This window comes from Notolabrus celidotus, chromosome 9 (assembly GCF_009762535.1).
Source record: "Notolabrus celidotus isolate fNotCel1 chromosome 9, fNotCel1.pri, whole genome shotgun sequence".
NCBI lineage: Eukaryota > Metazoa > Chordata > Actinopteri > Labriformes > Labridae > Notolabrus > Notolabrus celidotus.
In genome coordinates, this window is record NC_048280.1 from 3,760,612 (window position 1) to 3,781,137 (window position 20,526).

At 39.0% G+C, this 20,526-nt stretch overlaps 1 protein-coding gene across 1 annotated transcript in view; it reads right to left on the reverse strand.

Annotated features, from left to right (window-relative positions):
- The window catches only part of mapk1 (mitogen-activated protein kinase 1), a 55,710-nt gene extending 40,218 nt beyond the window's left edge, over positions 1 to 15,492 (reverse strand). The window contains exon 1 of the mRNA XM_034692346.1: positions 14,942 to 15,492. Within this exon, the coding sequence (XP_034548237.1) occupies positions 14,942 to 15,087 (146 nt within the window). The 5' untranslated portion in view covers positions 15,088 to 15,492. The remainder of the gene's footprint in view (positions 1 to 14,941) is intronic.
- Positions 15,493 to 20,526: the final 5,034 nt, after the last annotated feature.

The following is a 20,526-nucleotide window of genomic DNA, read 5'->3' on the forward strand; positions in this document are numbered from 1 at the left end:
TTTGGGCAAAAAATTCACCCCCTGTACAGTGTGTGCCGATAGAGGTTAGCTACGTAGGGCTTGGTCCTACGTAGCCAATAAACATGTTTATTAATGCTGCAAACTTCGTCTTCTTTGAATTGGGGTCTATGTGGTTTCCGGTGTTTCTGCAGCCAGCCTCAAGCGGATCCTCTATGAATTGCAGTTTATAACACTTCAGGGCTTCATAGTTTGAGACCAGAGGTTGCCGCTTGGTCTCTAAGTGTCATTTCTGTATTCATAAGAATTGTACAGAGGGTGATTCATTTTATAACTCATCTGTTCATATTGAGGCTACGAGTTACGCTTACCTAGGCATAATTAATTGGTCTGCATCATAGCCTGTATAAAAAATGGCCGTAATATCCATGACGTCACCCATGTGTTTCTGAAGCGCGGTTTTGAAGCTAATCATCAGCGGGTGACATATTGGAAATGCTGAACTCAACCTAACTTCGCCCAACCTAGGGTGAGGTAAATAGGCGAAGTTTGAGCCTCTTCGCTAACAGCTTCAGGTTGCCTGTCACTCAAGTCAGGCATGTCCTTAAATGTGCAAAACTCGTAATCTTAATATCTTCTGAACTGTCGCGTTATGAAAAAATTCACCCCCCCCGTACAGTGTGTGCCGATCAAGAAATTAGCTATTAAGACATTATTATTATTTCTGATGTAAAGATCGTCTTCTTTGAATGGGTGTGCATATGGTTTCCAGTGTTTCTGCAGCCAGCCTCTAGTGGATACTTGATGAACTGCAGTCTATAACACTTCCATATGGGCTTCATATATTCGGAGGTTGCTGCTTGGTCTGTATCCCGAGACTCCTGAAGGAAGCTGGAGTCAGCATTTCCAATATGGCGACCACGATGTGTTGGCTTTGTAATGCCTCTTCGAAAACCAATGGTAGATGTTAGTGAGACAATGTCCACTGTTTTATACAAGAGGCCTAGAAACTAGAAAAAATACAACATAGTGGGGCGCTGGTGGCCTAGCGGTCTAAGCACCCCACATACAGAGGCTACAGTCCTCGTCGCAGGGGTCGCCAGTTCGATTCCCGACTGGTCGACCATTTCCTGCACGTCTTCCCCCGCTCACTACTCCCCACATTTCCTGTCTCTCTTCAGTTGTCCCATGAAATAAAAGGTAAAAGCCAATAGGTTTAGTTTTGGACCTTAGTGTTACAGTTTTATACTTTGTGCAAGGACTATTTCTACCATTCCTGAAAGGCCTTTTTTGATTTTGGTATCCACATTTTTGAAAAATGAATAAAGAGGATCAGCACTTCTTGTAAGCAAATGCACTAGATGAGATCTAACGCCTCCTTTAGCTTATAAAAACCATCAAACAACAGGCACCAACAAGAGTGTAGTAAATGCACTGATCGCCAACCTACTCTGTCTGACATCACCATGAACATCGGATGAAAGCTGACCAACCAACTAAAGTATTTGAGATACAGAACTTTTTATAAACACACGCTACTTCAGTTGAATTCCCCCATGATCTCACTGTTATTGTGGGCGAGCTGAAGAGGTAGAGTACACCACGGCAGCCTCTGAACATCATCACAGAGGGTGATACAGTATCTGGGGATTGTGTAAGCAGACGGCGTGCACGAACTGAGGATCGTGTTAAGAGGCTCAGCCACTAGACAACCCTGACATGAAAAGCCTTAGCGTCAACAAGAGGCTGTTGTAAACAAAAATAGGCCTAGTCTGAAAATGACACAGCGTGCAGTACACAGCCGGCTGCCCTCTTAACATTTGATCATCAGCACTAAAAACACATCAGACTGATTACAAGAGCTTTCTGTAAAAATCAACAAAAGATCCCAAGATTTTTTTATATCATATGTTAACATCTGACTTTAGTTTCTTAAAAAATAAAGACTGAGTTTGACTGATGTCAATCAAATTCCACATCACTGAGAAAAGTCAGTCGTGACAACTTACTTTTAACATCTACAGCTAACACGGGACTTCCACCAGGTCCGTGTCCGAGCAGGACCGCCGGACAGCTGGAGTCATGTGACCGAGGTTTTCCCACTGTAATCACTGAATCAAGGATTCTCCTCCTCCTCTCCTCATCCATGCTGTCTTTCTGGTCCTCTGAAAACCTCTGACCTGTTGACTCCAGGCCTGGCTCCGCTCATCATGACTTTGGTTTGTTGTTGTAGTTAAGTGAAATACGATCTGGTGGTAACACAGAGTGTTTTATTCTGAAAATTAACCGGATGTTTTCATTTTGTTTTGGTGAAACCTGACTTCCTGTCCCGCTCCATCTGCTCTGTTGAGATTGATGCGTCGTGCTCCGGCATCCGGCAACAAATAGAAGTCTTGCCGGAACGCAACGGAGCGGATCAAGTGGAAGTTAACTTGTACCTCTTTTCGACCAACGCGAACCGGGTTGTATTTCCGGGCTGGTGCTCGGCACCCGTTTGTTATCCTTTTTGTCATTAAAGTTTTTATTAACTTTTCAATGTTTAACAAATAAAACAATAATGAAAAGAAAGAACAAAATGAAACAGAAATACAAAATACTGGGATACATTGCACAGGCCAGACACAGTCACAAACATAGGATAAAGGATACAGACAGGACATCCGTTCAAAGAGATAATGAGAGATGGAAAGGTGACTGGAATAATACAGTGTTACAGCAATAGTTCTACAGGAGATCCTGATACTATTGGGATCTGCACAGTGTCTTGGTCAGTTTTTATGTGAGCCCAAAAGCAGTCCCAGGAGGTGGTCCCACCTTCTGTATTACCTTTTAATCTGTTCAGCATGGATTCGGAAGATGCCGTCTCTATCATTGCATCTATCCAGTCTTTCAGTCTTGGGCTTGTGTCAGGTTTCCAAAGTCTTAAAATAATTCTGGATGCAGTGATCAAACCAACCATAATGATAGAAAAAGCACTCTTTGAAACGTTCTGTATTTGAGATCTATCACCCAGAAGACATAGATCTGGGGTCGAAGCACCCGTTTGTTTTCCCACCCGCTCGAGCCCGAGGAAGAGGCACGTCATGATGTCAGATTTACGTGAGCGCTTTTCCCAACAGCGCTAACGCGAACGTTCCCTCACAACAACAACGATGGCGGACAGCAGCAGCCTAGTCCCCTCGGCCGACCACTGCTTTGTCTTGGAATCTATTAGACTTTTATTTTTCGCTGCAGGACGATGGTGGAAACACGTTTTGTTTGTGTATTTGATCACGGTAACCCCGCCCCCCCCCCCCCCCCGCCCCTGACATAAGGGGTTCGCGGTTCTAGACCAGCAAAGAGTTGGAGCCGCTCTGGAACCGGTTTTACCGGCCGGCAGCTTACAGTCAAAACCAAGAGAGAGGTTCCGGTGGCTGGTGGTGAGGCTTTCAGCAGTGTGTCTGCCCCCTGGTGGCTGGCTGCAGTATAGGTCAAAAAATCTGTCTCAGTCAAACTTTAAAAAATAAATACACGTCGTACGAACGTTTCTCATATCCGTATGCTGTGGTGATATGTAGTTAGTATTTGACTGTTTTGTGTTCAAGTCCTCTTTTTTCGGAAAAGTTTCTTTTTCGTTAGTTATTAGAGTTTAAAAAACAAGGTTTTACTTCCTGTTTCTTTTGATTCACAGCCGCCGTGGAGTGAAACTTCAAAGGACACACAGCGTCTTGTGACCATAGACTGTAAAAAATATGGACGTAGTATCCGTGACGTCACCCATCTGTTCCTGAGAGCTGTTTTGAAGCAAATCGACGGCGGCAGCCATATTGGAAATGCGGAACTCAACCAGGCAGAGTGTGACGTAGTGTGAGCCTCTTAGCCAATGGCTGTGTGTTCCCGACCGGGAGTCACGTCATTCATGTCCTTATTTGGGCAAAACTCGTAATCCTAATATCTTCTGAACCGTCACGTTAGAAAAAAATTCACTCCCCGTACAGTGTGTGCCATTAGAGAGATTATCTTCATAGGGCCAAGCCGTTTTTTGAACCAGGCTGTAAACATGTTTATTAATGCTGCAAAGATCGTCTTTTTCCCATTCATATCTATGTAGTTTCCGGTGTTTCTGCAGCCAGCCTCAAGCGGATTCTCGATGTATTGCAGTTTATAGCACTTCCGCATTGGCTTCATCGTTTGAGACCGGAGTTTGCCGCTTGCTTGTGACGCTACGCTGTAGGGCGGAGCTTATTACAGTGGCTTCACAGGCTCTGGCTGCACAATGGCGGCGCCCAGGAGAGGGATTTTTTGGCTTCAGAACCGTACAACGGGAAGAGGCGGAGCAACGCTGTCCATTTTTATTTACAGTCTATAGTAAAAAAAAAATGGACAGCGTTGCTCAATTGAGCGCCGGCTCCGAAAACCGGCCCTGACACTTCCTCGGTCGAAAAGGGGCAACATTGACTAGGATATAAACCTATCAGATCAGGTGCCGTGACAGATCGGAGACGGACCGGACACGGATCTGGTGGAATTTGGCCGTAAGAGCTACAACAAAGTAAGCTTTAAAGAAATGTCATTGTGATTTTATTTTTAGCCTTATCCCAAAATCTGCACCAGATCCTCAGCCATCAACTTCAGTAAGCACGTTTGAATCAGTGTGTGAACGCCTGTTTCTTTGTACTCTGCACCTATGTAACATATTCTGAGGAGAAATGAAGAAGTATTCAAGAGCATCTCTCACAACAAACACACCAGCACTCCTAAACAAACATGCATGTTTTCAGCTATCACAGTCATCTTTCTATGTCTTGGAAACTTTGTCTCCCTTTGTTAAAAACGTGAGTAAAGCTTGCGACAATGCATGAACTGAAGATAATGAGGCATTGGCATATAGTCGTCTTTTCTGTGTCAACATGCTGTACGCAGCTGAAAGGAAATGCAACACTTGTATACTATGGTGAAATACTATCGCAAGAGGCCGGACGGGGAAGAACTTCCTGATACCGTTTAAAAATACTTTATGCAAACCTAGAGGACGAGCATGAAGTACACGCTGCAACACTTTCTCTGGCTGCTGCACATCAAAGCAACACGACCGACCGAGTCAAAACTACAGGTTTCAAAAAGAACAGAACGAGACGAGAGCAAGGAAGCTGACACATCGCCCACTCCAACTGCCTCTTAGCACGCCACGAATACAGAGACAACACTACAGCTGAGAGCCGGGCTGATTATACTGCTTTTGTTACGGGTAAAAGGTGACTGTAAATACAGATAATTCAGAACAGCGAGGTGGGAAGAGTCACTGCAGGTCTTACTAATGTGAGGGGAAGAAGCCTGCGAGTGTGAGAACATTGGTGGACGTGAGCTTCACTGCTTTCTGGGACTACAGGGGTTATAAAAAGAAACAAAACTACATGAGGGTTTTAGTGGTCTGTCATCCTGCCAGCTGAGAGATTTGGGTTTTACTGGAAGCCATTCCTGTCTTGGAAACCTTAGTCAAGCATGATGGACCTGTCTGTGCCTGTTGCTTTAATTAATCATCACTGATGTCAGGAAGTAGGATCAATGTAGACACGAGTGTCTGCTCTATCTTCATCCATTAGTGCAGTGGTTCCCAAACTTTATGACCTTTTCATTCTTTCATTTATTTATTTATTTCTCATTCGTTTGTGGTTCATTATTTCCTTTTTTTTATAGAACTGATTTTTGCAGTATTAGAAAGTTTGAAGGGATCATGCATGTGAAAGTATGTTGACTCACTATGACCCCCCATGAAACAAGTCTGCAATGCTGAACTCTTGTCTGAGCCTGAGACCACAGAGAGACGATTTTATAATCCTCTTTTTGTTCAGAACTCAGACTTTGTAGCTTCTTACTAAATCTGTGTGATCTGAATTTCTGTTTCTCTGTTTCTTCCCAGTTGATATAATTTAGACATCTATGGATACTTTATTTTACTCAACATGCTGCTTCCTGGTGTAGCTGTTTCAAGCAGGGATATAAACAATTAATCAAGCATCGATCCATTGATTGTTAAGAACTTACTCGAAACACACATTTTTGTTTTCATTTCCCATCATGTGGTCTCATATTTGGTTCAGCTATCAGGGAGGTGTTTAAAGTTTAAGACATGTTATCATGTGAATCGGCTGGTAAAGGTGTTGCGCGCAGCAGAGACGCTCAGCTGGCGGCTAAAGACGATCAATACGCAACTGCTGCCAATAACAGCGCGGACACGAAGGCTGACAACTTTAAACAGAACATTTCCAACTTTAGATACAAAGCCAACAGACTGGTGGGAATTGCTAGTATGTCTTGTTTGCAGAGCAGCAACATCAGAGCCGTCTGAGCTTGTCTGCCACTAGATTATAACCCGGTTGCGCTCCCGGATGACACCCGCCCGCGTACACATGCTCATTTTTCTCAATAAGAACAAGTAGACAGAAAACTGGACACTGAGTCTGAAGTTATTTTCTGTTCACGTGTCTTGTTGCAGCAAAACTAGAATTGGTGAACGAGCCTTCACTTTATGAGACTGCATGTCCGTGGAGATTATTTTTATGAGCCTGATTGTTGATACTCAGCTCGTTAAACTTGTTGTACCCGTATTTAATACCGTCAGATATATACGTTTTGTTGCTGCGGAAAATATAACTTAGGAGAAAAACAACATATTTGATATTATTTTTCTTTTAAAGGTGACATATCATGCAAAAGCGACTTTTTAATGGTTCTCTAACTGAAATATGTGTCCCCCTGGCATGTCTACAACCCACCCAAGAATGAAAAAAATCCATTCTGCCCCTGTTCTGATTTCTCCACCTTTCTGTAAATGTGTGCTGAAACGAGCCGTTTCAGACTTCTGTGTTTTTGTTACGTCACAACAATATCCGGTCTGTAACGGAGTCAGAGCTCGGAGCTTGTTCAGCCCATAGACTGTATAAAATACAACTCAATCCCTCCTCTGTTTTTCATTCCCTGCACACATGTGTGCTAACAAGGAGTTTAGGAGGGAGGCATGCTAGTTGTAGGCTGTCTTAATAAACACAGAGGTCGGTTTTACTCCCCACGTCTGCAGATTTGAAGATCTAGTGGAGGATTTTTATTTTCCATGGAAAAGTGCTAGCACTAGTTAGCATAGCTACATAGCTACAGCGCTACAGCTGTAGCTGTAGCTGTGTACCAAGACACACGTCGACATACTGACAAATAAAACAACAAGAAACACTAAATCTGTGACCAATCCTTCAGAAAGGTCCTGCTGCCTTTCTGGCAGAGGTCGGTTTTACTCCCCACGTCTGCAGATTTGAAGATCTAGTGGATGATTTTTATTTATCATGGATAAGTGCTAGCGCTAGTTAGCATAGCCACATAGCTGTGTACCAAGACACATGTCGACATACTGACAAATAAAACAACAAGAAACACTAAATCTGTGACCAATGGTTCAGAAAGGTCCTGCTGCAGGCGCCTCTCCGTCAGGATCAGATTCTGGATCAGATTCAGAGGGTTGAAGTAACGCGGGTCTGTGAGCAGCCGTGTATATTCGTGCTGGAGAGCCGAGGGGACATCCACTTCCTGAGGGGGCGTGGTCAGAGGGAAAACAGATTGTTCTGAGGAGGACTGAAGAAGAGGGTTTTTCAGGCAGACTAAAATCTGATTTCAAAGTGTTTTTTTGAGCATAATTTTAAAGACATGTTTTGGGGACCTCTTAGACCAATATATATTGATGAAAAAAGCGTGATATGTCACCTTTAAGTCATATATATATATTTTTTTTTACACCTTTATTTTATATAGGAGAGGACAGTGGATAGTGTAGGTAACTGGGAGAGAGTGGGGGAATGACATGTGGGAAAGAGCTAATTTCTCAATCGGCACAAACTGTACGGGGGGTGAATTTTTTCTAAAGCAACAGTTCAGAAGATATTAAGATTCTGAGTTTTTGCCCAAATAAGGACATGACTGACCTGACTCCCAGTCTGGAACACATAGCTGTTGGCTAGGAGGCTCAAACTCCGCCCCTTTACGTCACACTCTGCCTTGTTGAGTTCTGCATTTCCAATATGGCTGCCGCCATCGGTTGGCTTCAAAACAGCTCTCAGGAACAGATAGGTGACGTCACAGATACTACGTCCATATTTTATACAGTCTATGGTTTCAACACACTTTCAGGTAAAGCCGTAGGAACAGAGATGAAGATCCCTGCAGTTGATGAGTGTGGCTCTGCTCTGAGGTGTCACAGAGGGTAACACAGAGAGGAGGGAGGTCTGAGCTACGTTGTTGTCTGTCACATATTACTCTGCTACGCTACTATGTTTACCTGCCACTCCACTTCTATCACATATATACGTAGTTGGCCTAGTTAGCAATGTAGAACTGGGTGTACTGTTTTTATTGTGTTATTAGTTTATGATTCTTACTCTTCATATGGTTTATTATACTTTTGATGTAAGACACGTTAGCTGCTCAGGTTTTTGTTATGACCGGCATGACCCGGTTCATACCTGCCCAAACAAAGCAAACACATGGATTAAAACATACCAAGACGACACAAACTGGTCACAACATGCTTCCTCAATCAAATCAACATGAATAATCCGGTTTTTCTCCACATCAAGAGACCATCTTTGGACTAAAAATGTACCCGAAATTACAGCGAGTTATCAGGAAGCAGCACTCGCAATAACGCTAGTGGAGAAGAAAGCACTTCTTGAACAGCACTGATGTGAGTTTACAGAGAAAGAAAAGAGCTCGGCCGGCGCTTACAGAAAGTGAAACGTGATAAGAAGAAGTGCTAAACCTTCCCGAGAGTTTCACTGACGGATAAACTCTGAAAGGTGAAGTGTAGATACAGCAAACCTCAAATCCTGCAAGTTACTGCTTGTACCATTCAACAGTAATTGATGGCAAAGAGGCGGCATGCCCAGTTTCACTTACATAAATAAGAAACGCTCTTTGTTTCAGGTATCTTGACCTAAATCTGCTTGCTTGCATGTTAAGCTTTCACAGTCATGTTTATCCTCCTCGGAAAGTGGACGGTTTACATTTTTTTCTTGGATCCGAGTCATTGAGAAAGACACTCAGCTCCTGCCTGTGATCCAATAGTTGCTTAAATATTATAGGAATAAATATTTAATGATTGTTTATCTATCCGTCTTTCTAAAGGAGACAGTTAACATGAATCTTTGATCATGTGAGTGTGCTTGGAAAGCAGATTTAACTTCTTTGCACAGCAGGAATATAATCTGCTTAGAGACGCAATTAAAGGAAATATTGAAACATTCAGCCGTCATGATTAATTCTCAGGTAATTTTATGTGGCCTTAGAACTCACCTCAAAAATAGTATTGTCTTAAAGGTGACATATCACGCTTTTTTCATCAATATATATTGGTCTAAGAGGTCCCAAAAACATGTCTTTAAAGTTTATGCTCAAAAAAACACTTTGAAATCAGATTTTGGTCTGCCTGAAAAACCTTCTTCAGTCCTCCTCAGAACAGTCTGTTTTCTCTCTGACCACGCCCCCTCAGGAAGTGGATGTCCCCTCGGCTCTCCGGCACGTTGATCTAATGTTTACATGTTGGCTGAATATACACGGCCGCTCACAGACCCGCGTTACTTCAACCCTCTGAATCTGATCCAGAATCTGATCCTGACGGAGAGGCGCCTGCAGCAGGACCTTTCTGAACCATTGGTCACAGATTTAGTGTTTCTTGTTGTTTTATTTATCAGAATGTAGACGTGTGTCTTGGTACACAGCTATGAACATGTAGCTATGTGGCTATGCTAACTAGCGCTAGCACTTTTCCATGACAAATAAAAATCATCCACTAGATCTTCGAATCTGCTGACGTGGAGAGTAAAACCAACCTTTGTGTTTATTAAGACCTACAACTAGCATGCCTACCTCCTAAGCTCCTTGTTAGCACACACGTGTGCAGGTAATGACCGTGTATACATAATGAGAAAATAATAAAAGACACATTGATGTAGAACTCAAGCTATGATTAAAATTATTGTCGAACTCACGTGAGCACCACCAGACACATTACAGAAAAAAAAACATCTGCTCTACGCACCCTACGGTAACTCTCTGGGGACGTATGTCTCAAAAAGACGAACACATAAAACAAACACAGGACAGTCTGTACTGACATGTCGCTCCTAAACCATAGACTGTATTAAATATGGACGTAGTATCCATGACGTCACCCATCTGTTTCTGAAGCGCTGTTTTGAGGACAATTGGTGGCGGCAGCCATATTGCTGCTGTGGAGCGATTGTGACGGAAAGAGGCGGGCTTTGAGCCTCCTGGCCAACAGCTACAGTGTTCCCGCCTGTCAGTCAAGTCAGCTGTGCCTCTCATTGGAAGACTTGTAATCTCAATATCTTCGAAATGACCACGTTATGAAAAAAATCACGCCCCCGTACAATGAGTGCCAATCCAGTAATGAGCTATCCAGACTACACTTGTTTTTTGTACCAGGCTGTAAACATGTTTATTTCTGCTGTACAGATCGGCTTTTTTGAATGGGTGTGTATGTGGTTTCTGGTACTTCCGGAGCCAGCCTCAAGTCGATCCTCGATGAACTGCAGTTTTTAGCACTCCCACATTGGACCCATATTTTTAGACCAGAGGTTGCCGCCTGTCCTAAACTAGCGGCAGCTGCCTTTCTCTATACTGACATGTTGCTCCGTAGCTTGTGGCATGCAACCGGGCGCGTTCCGATCTCGCTGTCACTCCCAATATCTACGTTCTCCGTCTCTCAGTCGGACGCTGGCGTTGGGAATCACACATTGTCTCGTGAGAGTGCTGTAATGCATGCACGCCAGTTTTGGTGGGTCTCATACAGCAGAGCTGAGTTTTTTGCAGCAACGCTAGCTGGATTAAGTTGAATGGAATAAACATAAGACATATTTTAGTTCTTTTTTTAATCACTTATTTTTGTCAAAGGAAAAAAAAAACAGTGTGCAGCTCAACTCTCTTATCTCTTGTGCAAGTATTATCTAGGCAAACACAAGTATCGGATCAGGACTTGGTATCATCAAATATTCAATTTTAAAAAATCGTATTGGGGGCCAAAAAAGCTGATGAGGACTTCCCTAATTGTTATTCTTTGAAGGTAGCTGATTAACTGATTAATCAACCGTCACAGTTGCTTGATTCATTGTCTTCTTCTACGCTTGAGCTTAAATGTTGTTTTATGAGGTTTATCATGGGGGGAAAAAAACCAGGGCTGTTTGTTTTTGGTGGGTTTTCCATTTTGCAGACAAGAAAAGACACTGAACGCCTCGCTGTGTGTGTTTCTGCACTGTAGGCAGGCTGTGTGTTGAAGCAGTGTTCTCAGGAAACACAGCTCCTCTCACCACACGGGGGGGAAAAAAAAGAAGTACTCTGCTGCTGTTTGACACAAGGACAATATATTATGTAACATGGTACAGTGTGCACATTTAAGGCCGGCTATGTTACAACAACAATAAAAGTGTGCATAGATCGACTTTACTTACGAGTTTATCTTCCCTTACGCCACTTATAGAAGATCATTAAGTGGAAATATTGCTCGCCACAAAACAAATATAAGAGGGAAACCCCGTGAGGTGCCTCCTGCTAGTCATTTTCTATGTATTATGCAAATATGTCAAACAAAAGCAGGCGCACACGCTCTTCTTGGGAGATATGAACATAAGTGGAAAACAGGATGTAATGCTATTGTATCTGTTGATTGTGAATGAAATCCTCTGTATACGGCGGTGAAGTATTAACCATGATTGTTACTTTAGTTTGGGGGATAGAAACAGCTGCCAAGTCCATTTAAATCAATGTAAAGTATTAGTGGAGGATGGTACAAATGTGCTACAATACAAAAGCTAGCAAATGTGACGTAATTTGAGAAGCTGTAATCATAATTAAATCTTTTAAGCATGCAAAAGGATGCCGTGTACAATTCTGTAAGCTACATTTAAACTATAGACTGTATAATAAATGGATGTAGTATCTGTGACGTCAACCATCTGTTTGTGAAGCGCTGTTTTGAAGCAGATTGTCGGCGGGTGCCATATTGGATATGTTGAACTCAACCTAGCTTATGTTGAGGTAGTGTGAGGCGGGTCTTTAGCCTTTTCGTTAACAGCTACAGGGCGGCCGCTTGTGAATCAAGTCAGCCATGCTCTTTTTTGGGCAAAACTTGTATTGTTATATCCTCAAAAATAACAAGTTATAAAAAAAATGTGCCCCTGTACAGAGTGTGCCAATAGAGAAATGAGCTATTCAGGCCTGAACTGTTTTTTGAACCAGGCTGTAAACATGTTTATTTCTGCTGTAAAGATGGTCTTCTTTGAATGGGTGTGTATGTGGTTTCTGGTGTTTCTGCAGCCAGCCTCTAGTGGATTCTCAATGAACTGCAGTTTGTAACACTTCCGCATGGGCTTTTTATATGGAGACCGGACGTTGCCGCTTGGTTTATCTAACATATTGTGGAAAATCTGCCCCGGCTGTGGGGCAATACTTGAATCCCTGGAGACAGCCCAATGCACATCCCAGCAGTGTCCACAGAACAGCCAGAGAAGTCCTGGGATATGATTTTTTTTATTCTTAATAGTTATCTATTTCAAATTTAGTCACTTTAATTCTACTTTATTTATTTATTTACTTATTTATTTATTTTAAGTCTCACATCTTATTTTCTTCTAATAGTTTAATATTTTAGTCTTTTATTATCTTAGATATGTATTTCACTTTGGTGATTTTAAGATATCATGAGAGTGTTTCCTCAGTTCGTTCAGCAAATTATTTAGATTTTTTATTTATTTATTTTATTTGTATTGTTTTTATTACTATTGTTGCATATTGTGTTGTTAACCTTAGGATTGTGGGGTGGGTTTGTGGTCGGGGCTGGGGGTGGGATCTTTTTCTTAATTTATTCTATTTGAAGTTGTTTTTCTTGTACAGCACTTTGTGTTACAATGTCATTGTAAATAAAGTCTAATTGTTTGATTGATTGATTTAGTATTCTGACTTTTTACCTGGGGAACTTAAAGTTACCTTAAAGTGAAAAGTGATAGAGAGCTTTTGGCAATCTTTATAATGGCGACCAAAAAGGGCCATGACAAGGCGATGGCTCTGTAAGGAACCACCCACTACTAATCAGTGGATAGACATTGTGATTAACATCCAAAGCATGGAAGATATGACTTACAAGATAAGCTCTTACAATTGATATCATTTTAATCTTCCTTTAAATTATTTTGTATTATTATTATTGTTGTTTTTGTCATATTTTACATATATTTATATTATTTTTATTCTCTTATCTTGAGTTTTTAACTCTTTTCATTCCAGGACTTGTATTAATGTTGTGCAACAGAGCTGTTCTGCATCCTGTATCCTTTAAAATGTTTGAAAAGGATGGAAAAATATAACTAACATTGATGTAGCATAAAAACAAAACAGCGAAAAAACTAAAGGGGGAAAGGAAAAATAACAAAAACATTTCCAGGCCTTAAATAAAATCAGATTCTTCCACTTTCCTTATTTTTTATTTTTAATATTATTATTTTTAATTATTGTTGTTATAGCTCTCTCTTTTCTCTTTGTACATTTTCCTTAATTTTGTTACTGCATGACTAATCAAACCTTATAATCATGGATGTGTTGAAAACGAATTGTTTTTTGTAGTCTTAAACAAATATATATATATAAGAAAAATCATCCATGCAAATGCTGACAGGCTTGTTTTGTTTATGTGTATTTTCTCTCTTTTTTATTTCTTGAAATGTATTAAATAAAAAATATAATTTTTTTAAATGTTTGAAAAATAAAGTCACTTCTGTGTAATGTTTATGCAGCCTAGAGAAAAAAAGTAGCACTTCTGTATTATCGAAAAAATAATACATAAATAAAGTTTTAAAAAAAACAACAATAAAAAAATATTAAAGTATAAAAATAGGAATAAAAAATAATAAAGTATAAGAAATAAGAATAAATTATAAAGAGAAAATAAATAATTAAAATAATGTAATATGTAAAAAAAATTATATATATATAATAAAGTATAAAAAATATAATTTAAAAAAATAATAAATTCTGTCATATATATTGTGTAAGTAGGTACTGAATTTTTCACGTTCCTGATCTCTGGGGACTTCAACCATTTATTTCCTGCATTGCTTATTTTTTGTCTTCTGTACACACTTTTATTATCATTATTTTCATTGTATCTACATCTTATTAAATACTTCTTCAATTAATATTATTTGATAATCTTAATTATTGTGTATAGAGCAACTTTAATGACTGAATATCTCCCAAGGATGAAGTATATCTGAAACAAATACACACTACAAACCCCTTGAGGTGTCTCTTACAATACAATTCCACACAATTATGCAAATGTACTCCACACAGCATCAACATGTGCAGCTCAAAGGTGCAGCTAGGTGGAAATATAACCCTGAATAAAAAATGTGTCCACAATAAAGCAACATATATTTAACATTGATCACATCTGGAATACTCAGTGGGGAAGTATTAAAGTAGAATAATAGTACTTTGAGATATAACCCACTACACTGGAAGTTAAATCACAGTAAAGCTAAAGTGGGGGATGAAGAAGAACACACCCTGTTGTGTGTGTGCTTGTTGAAAACATGTTATTGACAAAATGCCAAATTTTGCTAATTCGGTAATCGTCTTTAGTGTTGAATATACAATTGAACAAATGTTAAATATGAATTTGGTTGTACATAATATTAATAAGCAGCTCCCTTTCTGTTCAAGTGAGTGTTTGGTATCCTAATTAAGTGGATTTCCAGGTAAGTCCATTAAGGTCTAGTCGAGGAATCAGAACTACAGAAGCCTCCCCGACGGTTAGAACACTGTTGCTCCTTAGCTCAAACATTTAGTTGTTTTATAACCGAAAAAGAAACAACTTTGTCTCAACAATACACCCAGTAAAGTATCCAAATGTGTCCGAAGTAGAGAAGCTTTTCGAGGGGGAACTTACCACACCATCCCGTAGGCTCCTTCCCCGATGTAGGAGAGGTTGCTGTACCGAGGCCCGACGTCGAAGGCCTGCCCGCGGACTAGCTCCGTGCCCGGCCCGGGGCTGGGGCCGCTGCACGCAGGGGCAGACACCGCAGCTGTCGCCATTATGAAAACTGTCTTTTTCTTTCTCTTACACGGCTATGAAGTTAAAATAACAGCAGCAGCACCTCTGTACGCACAGTGTGTGTGTGTATATAATGTGAGTCTGTAATCCGTCGTCGCTGTGGGCAGAGTTCTCGGTGTGGCAGAGGCCTTCACGACGGACGGACTGTTTTTCCTTTCCGTTGACGTGCGTTAGTTAGAGCGACCACACCAGGGCTGAGCTGTCGCAGGCAGGCAGGCAGGAGGAGGAGGAGGAGGGGGAGGAGTAGGAGCAGGAGGAGAGATTGTTACTGCAGGGAAGAGCAGAGATGGTCATGTGATCCGGTGTTTTCCTTTTTTTCCTCTATCCCCCTTTCATCCTGGTGAACAGTGTTGCCTTCAGGTACTGCAGAAAGGAACAGAAAGGTAGATCAAACAGGTTGGAAACAAACCATTTAGATTTTAACCCTCCTGTAATGTAGCGGGTCAAATTGTATGGATGCTCGTTTCCGCCAGTTTCAAAAAAAAATATTGAAAAATACTTTTTTTAGGAAAAGTAAAAAAAAAAAAAAATTAAAAAAAAAAAAAAAATTTTTTAGGAAAAAAAAAAAAAAAAAAAAAATTAAAAGTAAAAATTCTTTTTAGGAAAAGTAAAATATTATTATAATTTTTTTTTTTGAAAAGTTAAAAAATAATTTAATAAATGTATGCTTGTATGCTTCTAGTCGTATCATTTTTCTTGAGAAACCATTTTGATTTTAACCCTCCTGTAATGTTGCGGGCCCAATTGTATGGAAGCCCGTTTCCGCCAGTTTAAAAAAAAATTTATTTTTTTTTTCTTAATTTAGATTTTTTTTTTAGGAAAAGTAAAAAAAATAAAAAATAAAAAATAAAAAAAAATTTTTTTAGGAAAAAAATTAAAAAATTAAAAATTAAAAGTAAAAATTCTTTTTAGGAAAAGTAAAATATTATTATTATTTTTTTTTTGAAAAGTTAAAAAATAATTTAATAAATGTATGCTTGTATGCTTCTAGTCATCATTTTTCTTGAGAAACCATTTTGATTTTAACCCTCCTGTAATGTTGCGGGCCCAATTGTATGGAAGCCCGTTTCCGCCAGTTTAAAAAAAAAAATTTTTTTTTTTTTTATAATTTAGATTTTTTTTTTTAGGAAAAGTAAAAAAAAAAAAAATTATAATTTTTTTTTTTTTTTTTAGGAAAAGTAAAAAAAAAAATTATAATCGTATGCTTGTATGTATGAAGAGAGAGCTGAGCCAGAAGGCAAAGCTCTCAATTTACCGGTCAATCTACGTTCCGACCCTCACCTATGGTCACGAGCTGTGGGTAGTGACCGAAAGAACGAGATTGCGAATACAAGCGGCCGAAATGAGCTTTCTCCGCAGGGTGTGCTCAACCTTAGAGATAGGGTCAGGAGCTCAGACATCCGGGAGAGGCTCAAAGTAGAGCCGCTGCTCCTCCGGATCGAAAGGAGCCAGATGAGGTGGTTCGGGCATCTGGTTAGGATGCCTCCCGGGCATCTCCCTGGGGAGGTGTTTCGGGCATGTCCGACTGGGAGGAGGCCACGGGGAAGGCCCAGGACACGCTGGCGAGACTATGTCTCTCAGCTGGCCTTGGAGCGCCTCGGTATCCTCCCAGAAGAGCTGGTGGAAGTGGCCGGGGAGAGGAGTGTCTGGGCTTCCCTGCTGAGACTGCTGCCCCCGCGACCCGGACCCGGATAAGCGGAAGAAGATGGATGGATGGATGGATGCTTGTATGCTTCTAGCTGTGTCATTTTTCTTGAGAAACCATTTTGATTTTAACCCTCCTGTAATGTTGCGGGTCAAATTGTATGGAAGCCCGTTTCCGCCAGTTTAAAAAAAAAAAAAAAAAAAAAAAAAAATCTTTTTTAGGAAAAGTAAAAAAAAAAGTAAAAAAAAAATATTATTATTTTTCTTTTTTTTTTTTTAGGAAAAGTTAAAAAAAAATTAATAAATGTATGCTTGTATGCTTCTAGCCCTATCATTTTTCTTGAGAAACCATTTTGATTTTAACCCTCCTGTAATGTTGCGGGTCAAATTGTATGGATGCTGGTTTCCGCCAGTTTAAAAAAAAATTTGAAAAAGAAGACTTTTTTTTTTTAGGAAAAGTAAAAAAAAAATTAAAAATTAAAAGTAAAAATTCTTTTTAGGAAAAGTAAAATCATTTTTTTTTTTTTTTTTTGAAAAGTCAAAAAAATAATTTAATAAATGTATGCTTGTTTGCTCCTAGCCGTATAATTTTTCTTGAGAAACCATCAATGCAACCACTGATGCATATTCCACAGGGCTTTCATTTGTCATAGCCATCTATATGCCATACATAGTTTCAAACTGTTGTGTGCACACAGTTCTATCCCCGTTCCTGGACCCTGTGGAGGTGGTGGCTGACTGGAGAGTTGTTGCCAAGCTGTCGTCTCTGATGAACATTTTTTCCTATATATATTCTTGTTGAAATTCTTGTACTGTACACCTTTTTGTGTGCTGTTGTAACTTCATGAATTTCCCCGTTGTGGGACGAATAAAGGAGTATCTTATCTTATCTTATTTTATCTTATCTTATCTTATCTTAAAAGAAAGTGATGTTGAGTTATGGGATGTAATAAGTTTTTGAAAGTGGCGAGTGGAATGAGAGAGATCAGCTTTAGGGATTGTTGCAGGTGATTCCAGTCATTTACAGCAGAAAACTGGACGGAGGTGAGACCAAAGGAGGTCCGGGCTTTGGTGGTGATGAGGTGGATGTGGATCGCCTTCACAACATTGCCACATGAACCTGGATTATTTTTTTCTGTCCACCCCTAAAATTAATTTTTCAATTTTCTAATGAAACTAATTTAATGTATCTGAATGTAACAGAATAACCTGCATTTTGTCTATCTCAGAAAAATACTGTAATTTAGAAATTCATTCCCATGGTAAGAAAAATGTAACCCTCAGGGATACACAAAATACAAAGTTGTATTTGATGGTGCATTCAATCAAAAGATAAACTCTCATCTGTGACATTTAAATGAAATATTTTTAGATTTTGAACTGCTGTACACTATAAACACCATATTGGAGGATCTTTTTCCCCAGAAATTGTATTTATTGAAATAAAGTAGCATGTAAAAGGCTATATATTCACAGTAGGAACACCAGATTTCATATTATGAGAGAAAATCTAATTTCATGAAGAGGTAATCGTCAATCTTCCTCATAAACATGATGTTGAGTGTGTTATCTCAGGCTAAATCAGAATTAGAAACGTATTAATCTGCTTCCTGCAGCAGCTCCAATCAGAACAAACTCAAACTGAGAGCGTTTGTACGTGGGGTGTTGTATCAGAGATGATCAGACATTAGAGTCAGAGGTATCCGTTTTATCTAAATTAGTTTTGTGATAATCATCTTAATGCTGCAAGTGTTTCACAACCACAAACAATGCTCTGTGACTGAGGAATTTAAATCATTTCAATGTAACACATAGGACTTTATGAGGGCTTTTAACAGCATCCCAACCTCTAGGTGGCAGTATAGGGGGAACATTAACCTGAGCAGAGAGAGAGAGAGGAAGTACTGAGGGGGAAGATGATCGTCAAGCACACAGGGGTTTGTAGAATCCCATTTCCTCTTAATACCACCAAAGTTAAAGACAGAAGACTGGAATATTATTTATGCAGTTTGCCTGAATACATGAATTGTGTACTTCACTGTTTTCTCAGATCACATATGTTTGAGTAAACAGCTTAATTATAAAGGATAACAAATGTAACAACAGACACTTTAGAAATAGTCCCTTTAACAACATTAACAGGACATGTATCTGGACTGTTTATGAGTTCACTACAAACAAACAACAATGTTTGGTTAACAATAAATTTGTATGAATTGAATACAGTTTATTTGAGGAATTAATTTAATAATAATAATAAAAATTGTATTTAATAATTCAATTAAAACATTTAGCAATTATCTTTCTCATTCTTGTGTTGTCTGTAAAAGTCGATTTGAGGCAATTACTCATTAATTATGACTTACGGTTAGATTAATTTAAAATAATTTTGAATATTTGTGTAATATTTATGATATATAATATTTTGTTATATTACATTATTATTGTTATATTATATTATGTTACATTATTATTGTTTACTACAACTCACATTCATATTATAAACCCATATTTATTTATTATATTGCTTACTCTGTCATAACCAACCCATAATCACACCATGTCAACCTGTCACTACTGAATCATTCTTAATACTGCCTGTAATAAATTACTACTATTTAAACCATTCGTAACATTTGTATATATCTAAATTTGTACTCTATCTTTATTTATCTATTTTATTTTTGATTATTTCATGTTAATAATTGAAACTTCTTCTTGATTGCACTTAAGTCTGGGTTGCTGCAACAACTGAATTTCCCCCAGGGGATCAATAAAGTAATATCTTATCTTATCTTAATATGCTATGTAGGACCAAAATTAATTTACAGTGTTATATTTTTATTCTTTATTAAAAATAACATATTCTAGGGAGAGTTATACACGATGAAGACACTGAACTGGACTGACAAATACCGCACACACATACCGGTCATTCAGTTTTCACTTGAAGCAGCGGCTCATAAGCAACCAAATCTGTCAGCACTAAACACATCTCCCCCTGCTGATGCCACCTTGTGTCGACCATCTGTGAATTTGTCCTGTGTTTTTTAAACATACTGTTGCTTGACAGTATGCTCATCTGTCGCTTAGTCTATATGTTGCCTCATTTGATCTGCATGCAGCTAGTTTAATGATTGATAGTCACTGCCAGATGCAAATATATACAGCACTGTTAAATGTTGTCCTGTTGTGTCTGCATGTGTCTTCTTTAACATTTCCTCATTGCTACTTCCTGATTGTCTTGCTCCATGTGTTTTATGTCCATGGACACTTTCTCAAAAACTGTCATATCATGTCCTTATGTAGCTTTTAGTCATTTTTAATCGTATGGTGCTATTTGCACTTTTCTTTTCTTCTCTTTTTTGTTTGTTTGTTTGTGTTTTGGTTTTTCCTATACCTTTTTATTTTTATTTTATTTTCCTCTATTTTATCTTTGTTTAATCATGATCTTTTTAGGGAGCCCTTTTTACCATCTGGCAAGGGACTATGGGTGTAAACTAGCCTTTTGGCTAACTCTGGCATATTTACAGATTAGTTAATTAATATGTATGGTCCTTTTAAATAATAAATAATAAATAATAAATAATGAATAATAAATAATAAATAATAAATAATAAATAATAAATAATAAATAATAAATACAGGAGCTATCATAATTATGGTCATCTACAAAGTTTTAACACCCCTTTTCATGTTATGCTAATACATACATAATACAATCTCCCTTTCTCCTTTTTAATATTTAACATTTTTAATTCTTATTTTCTTATTGT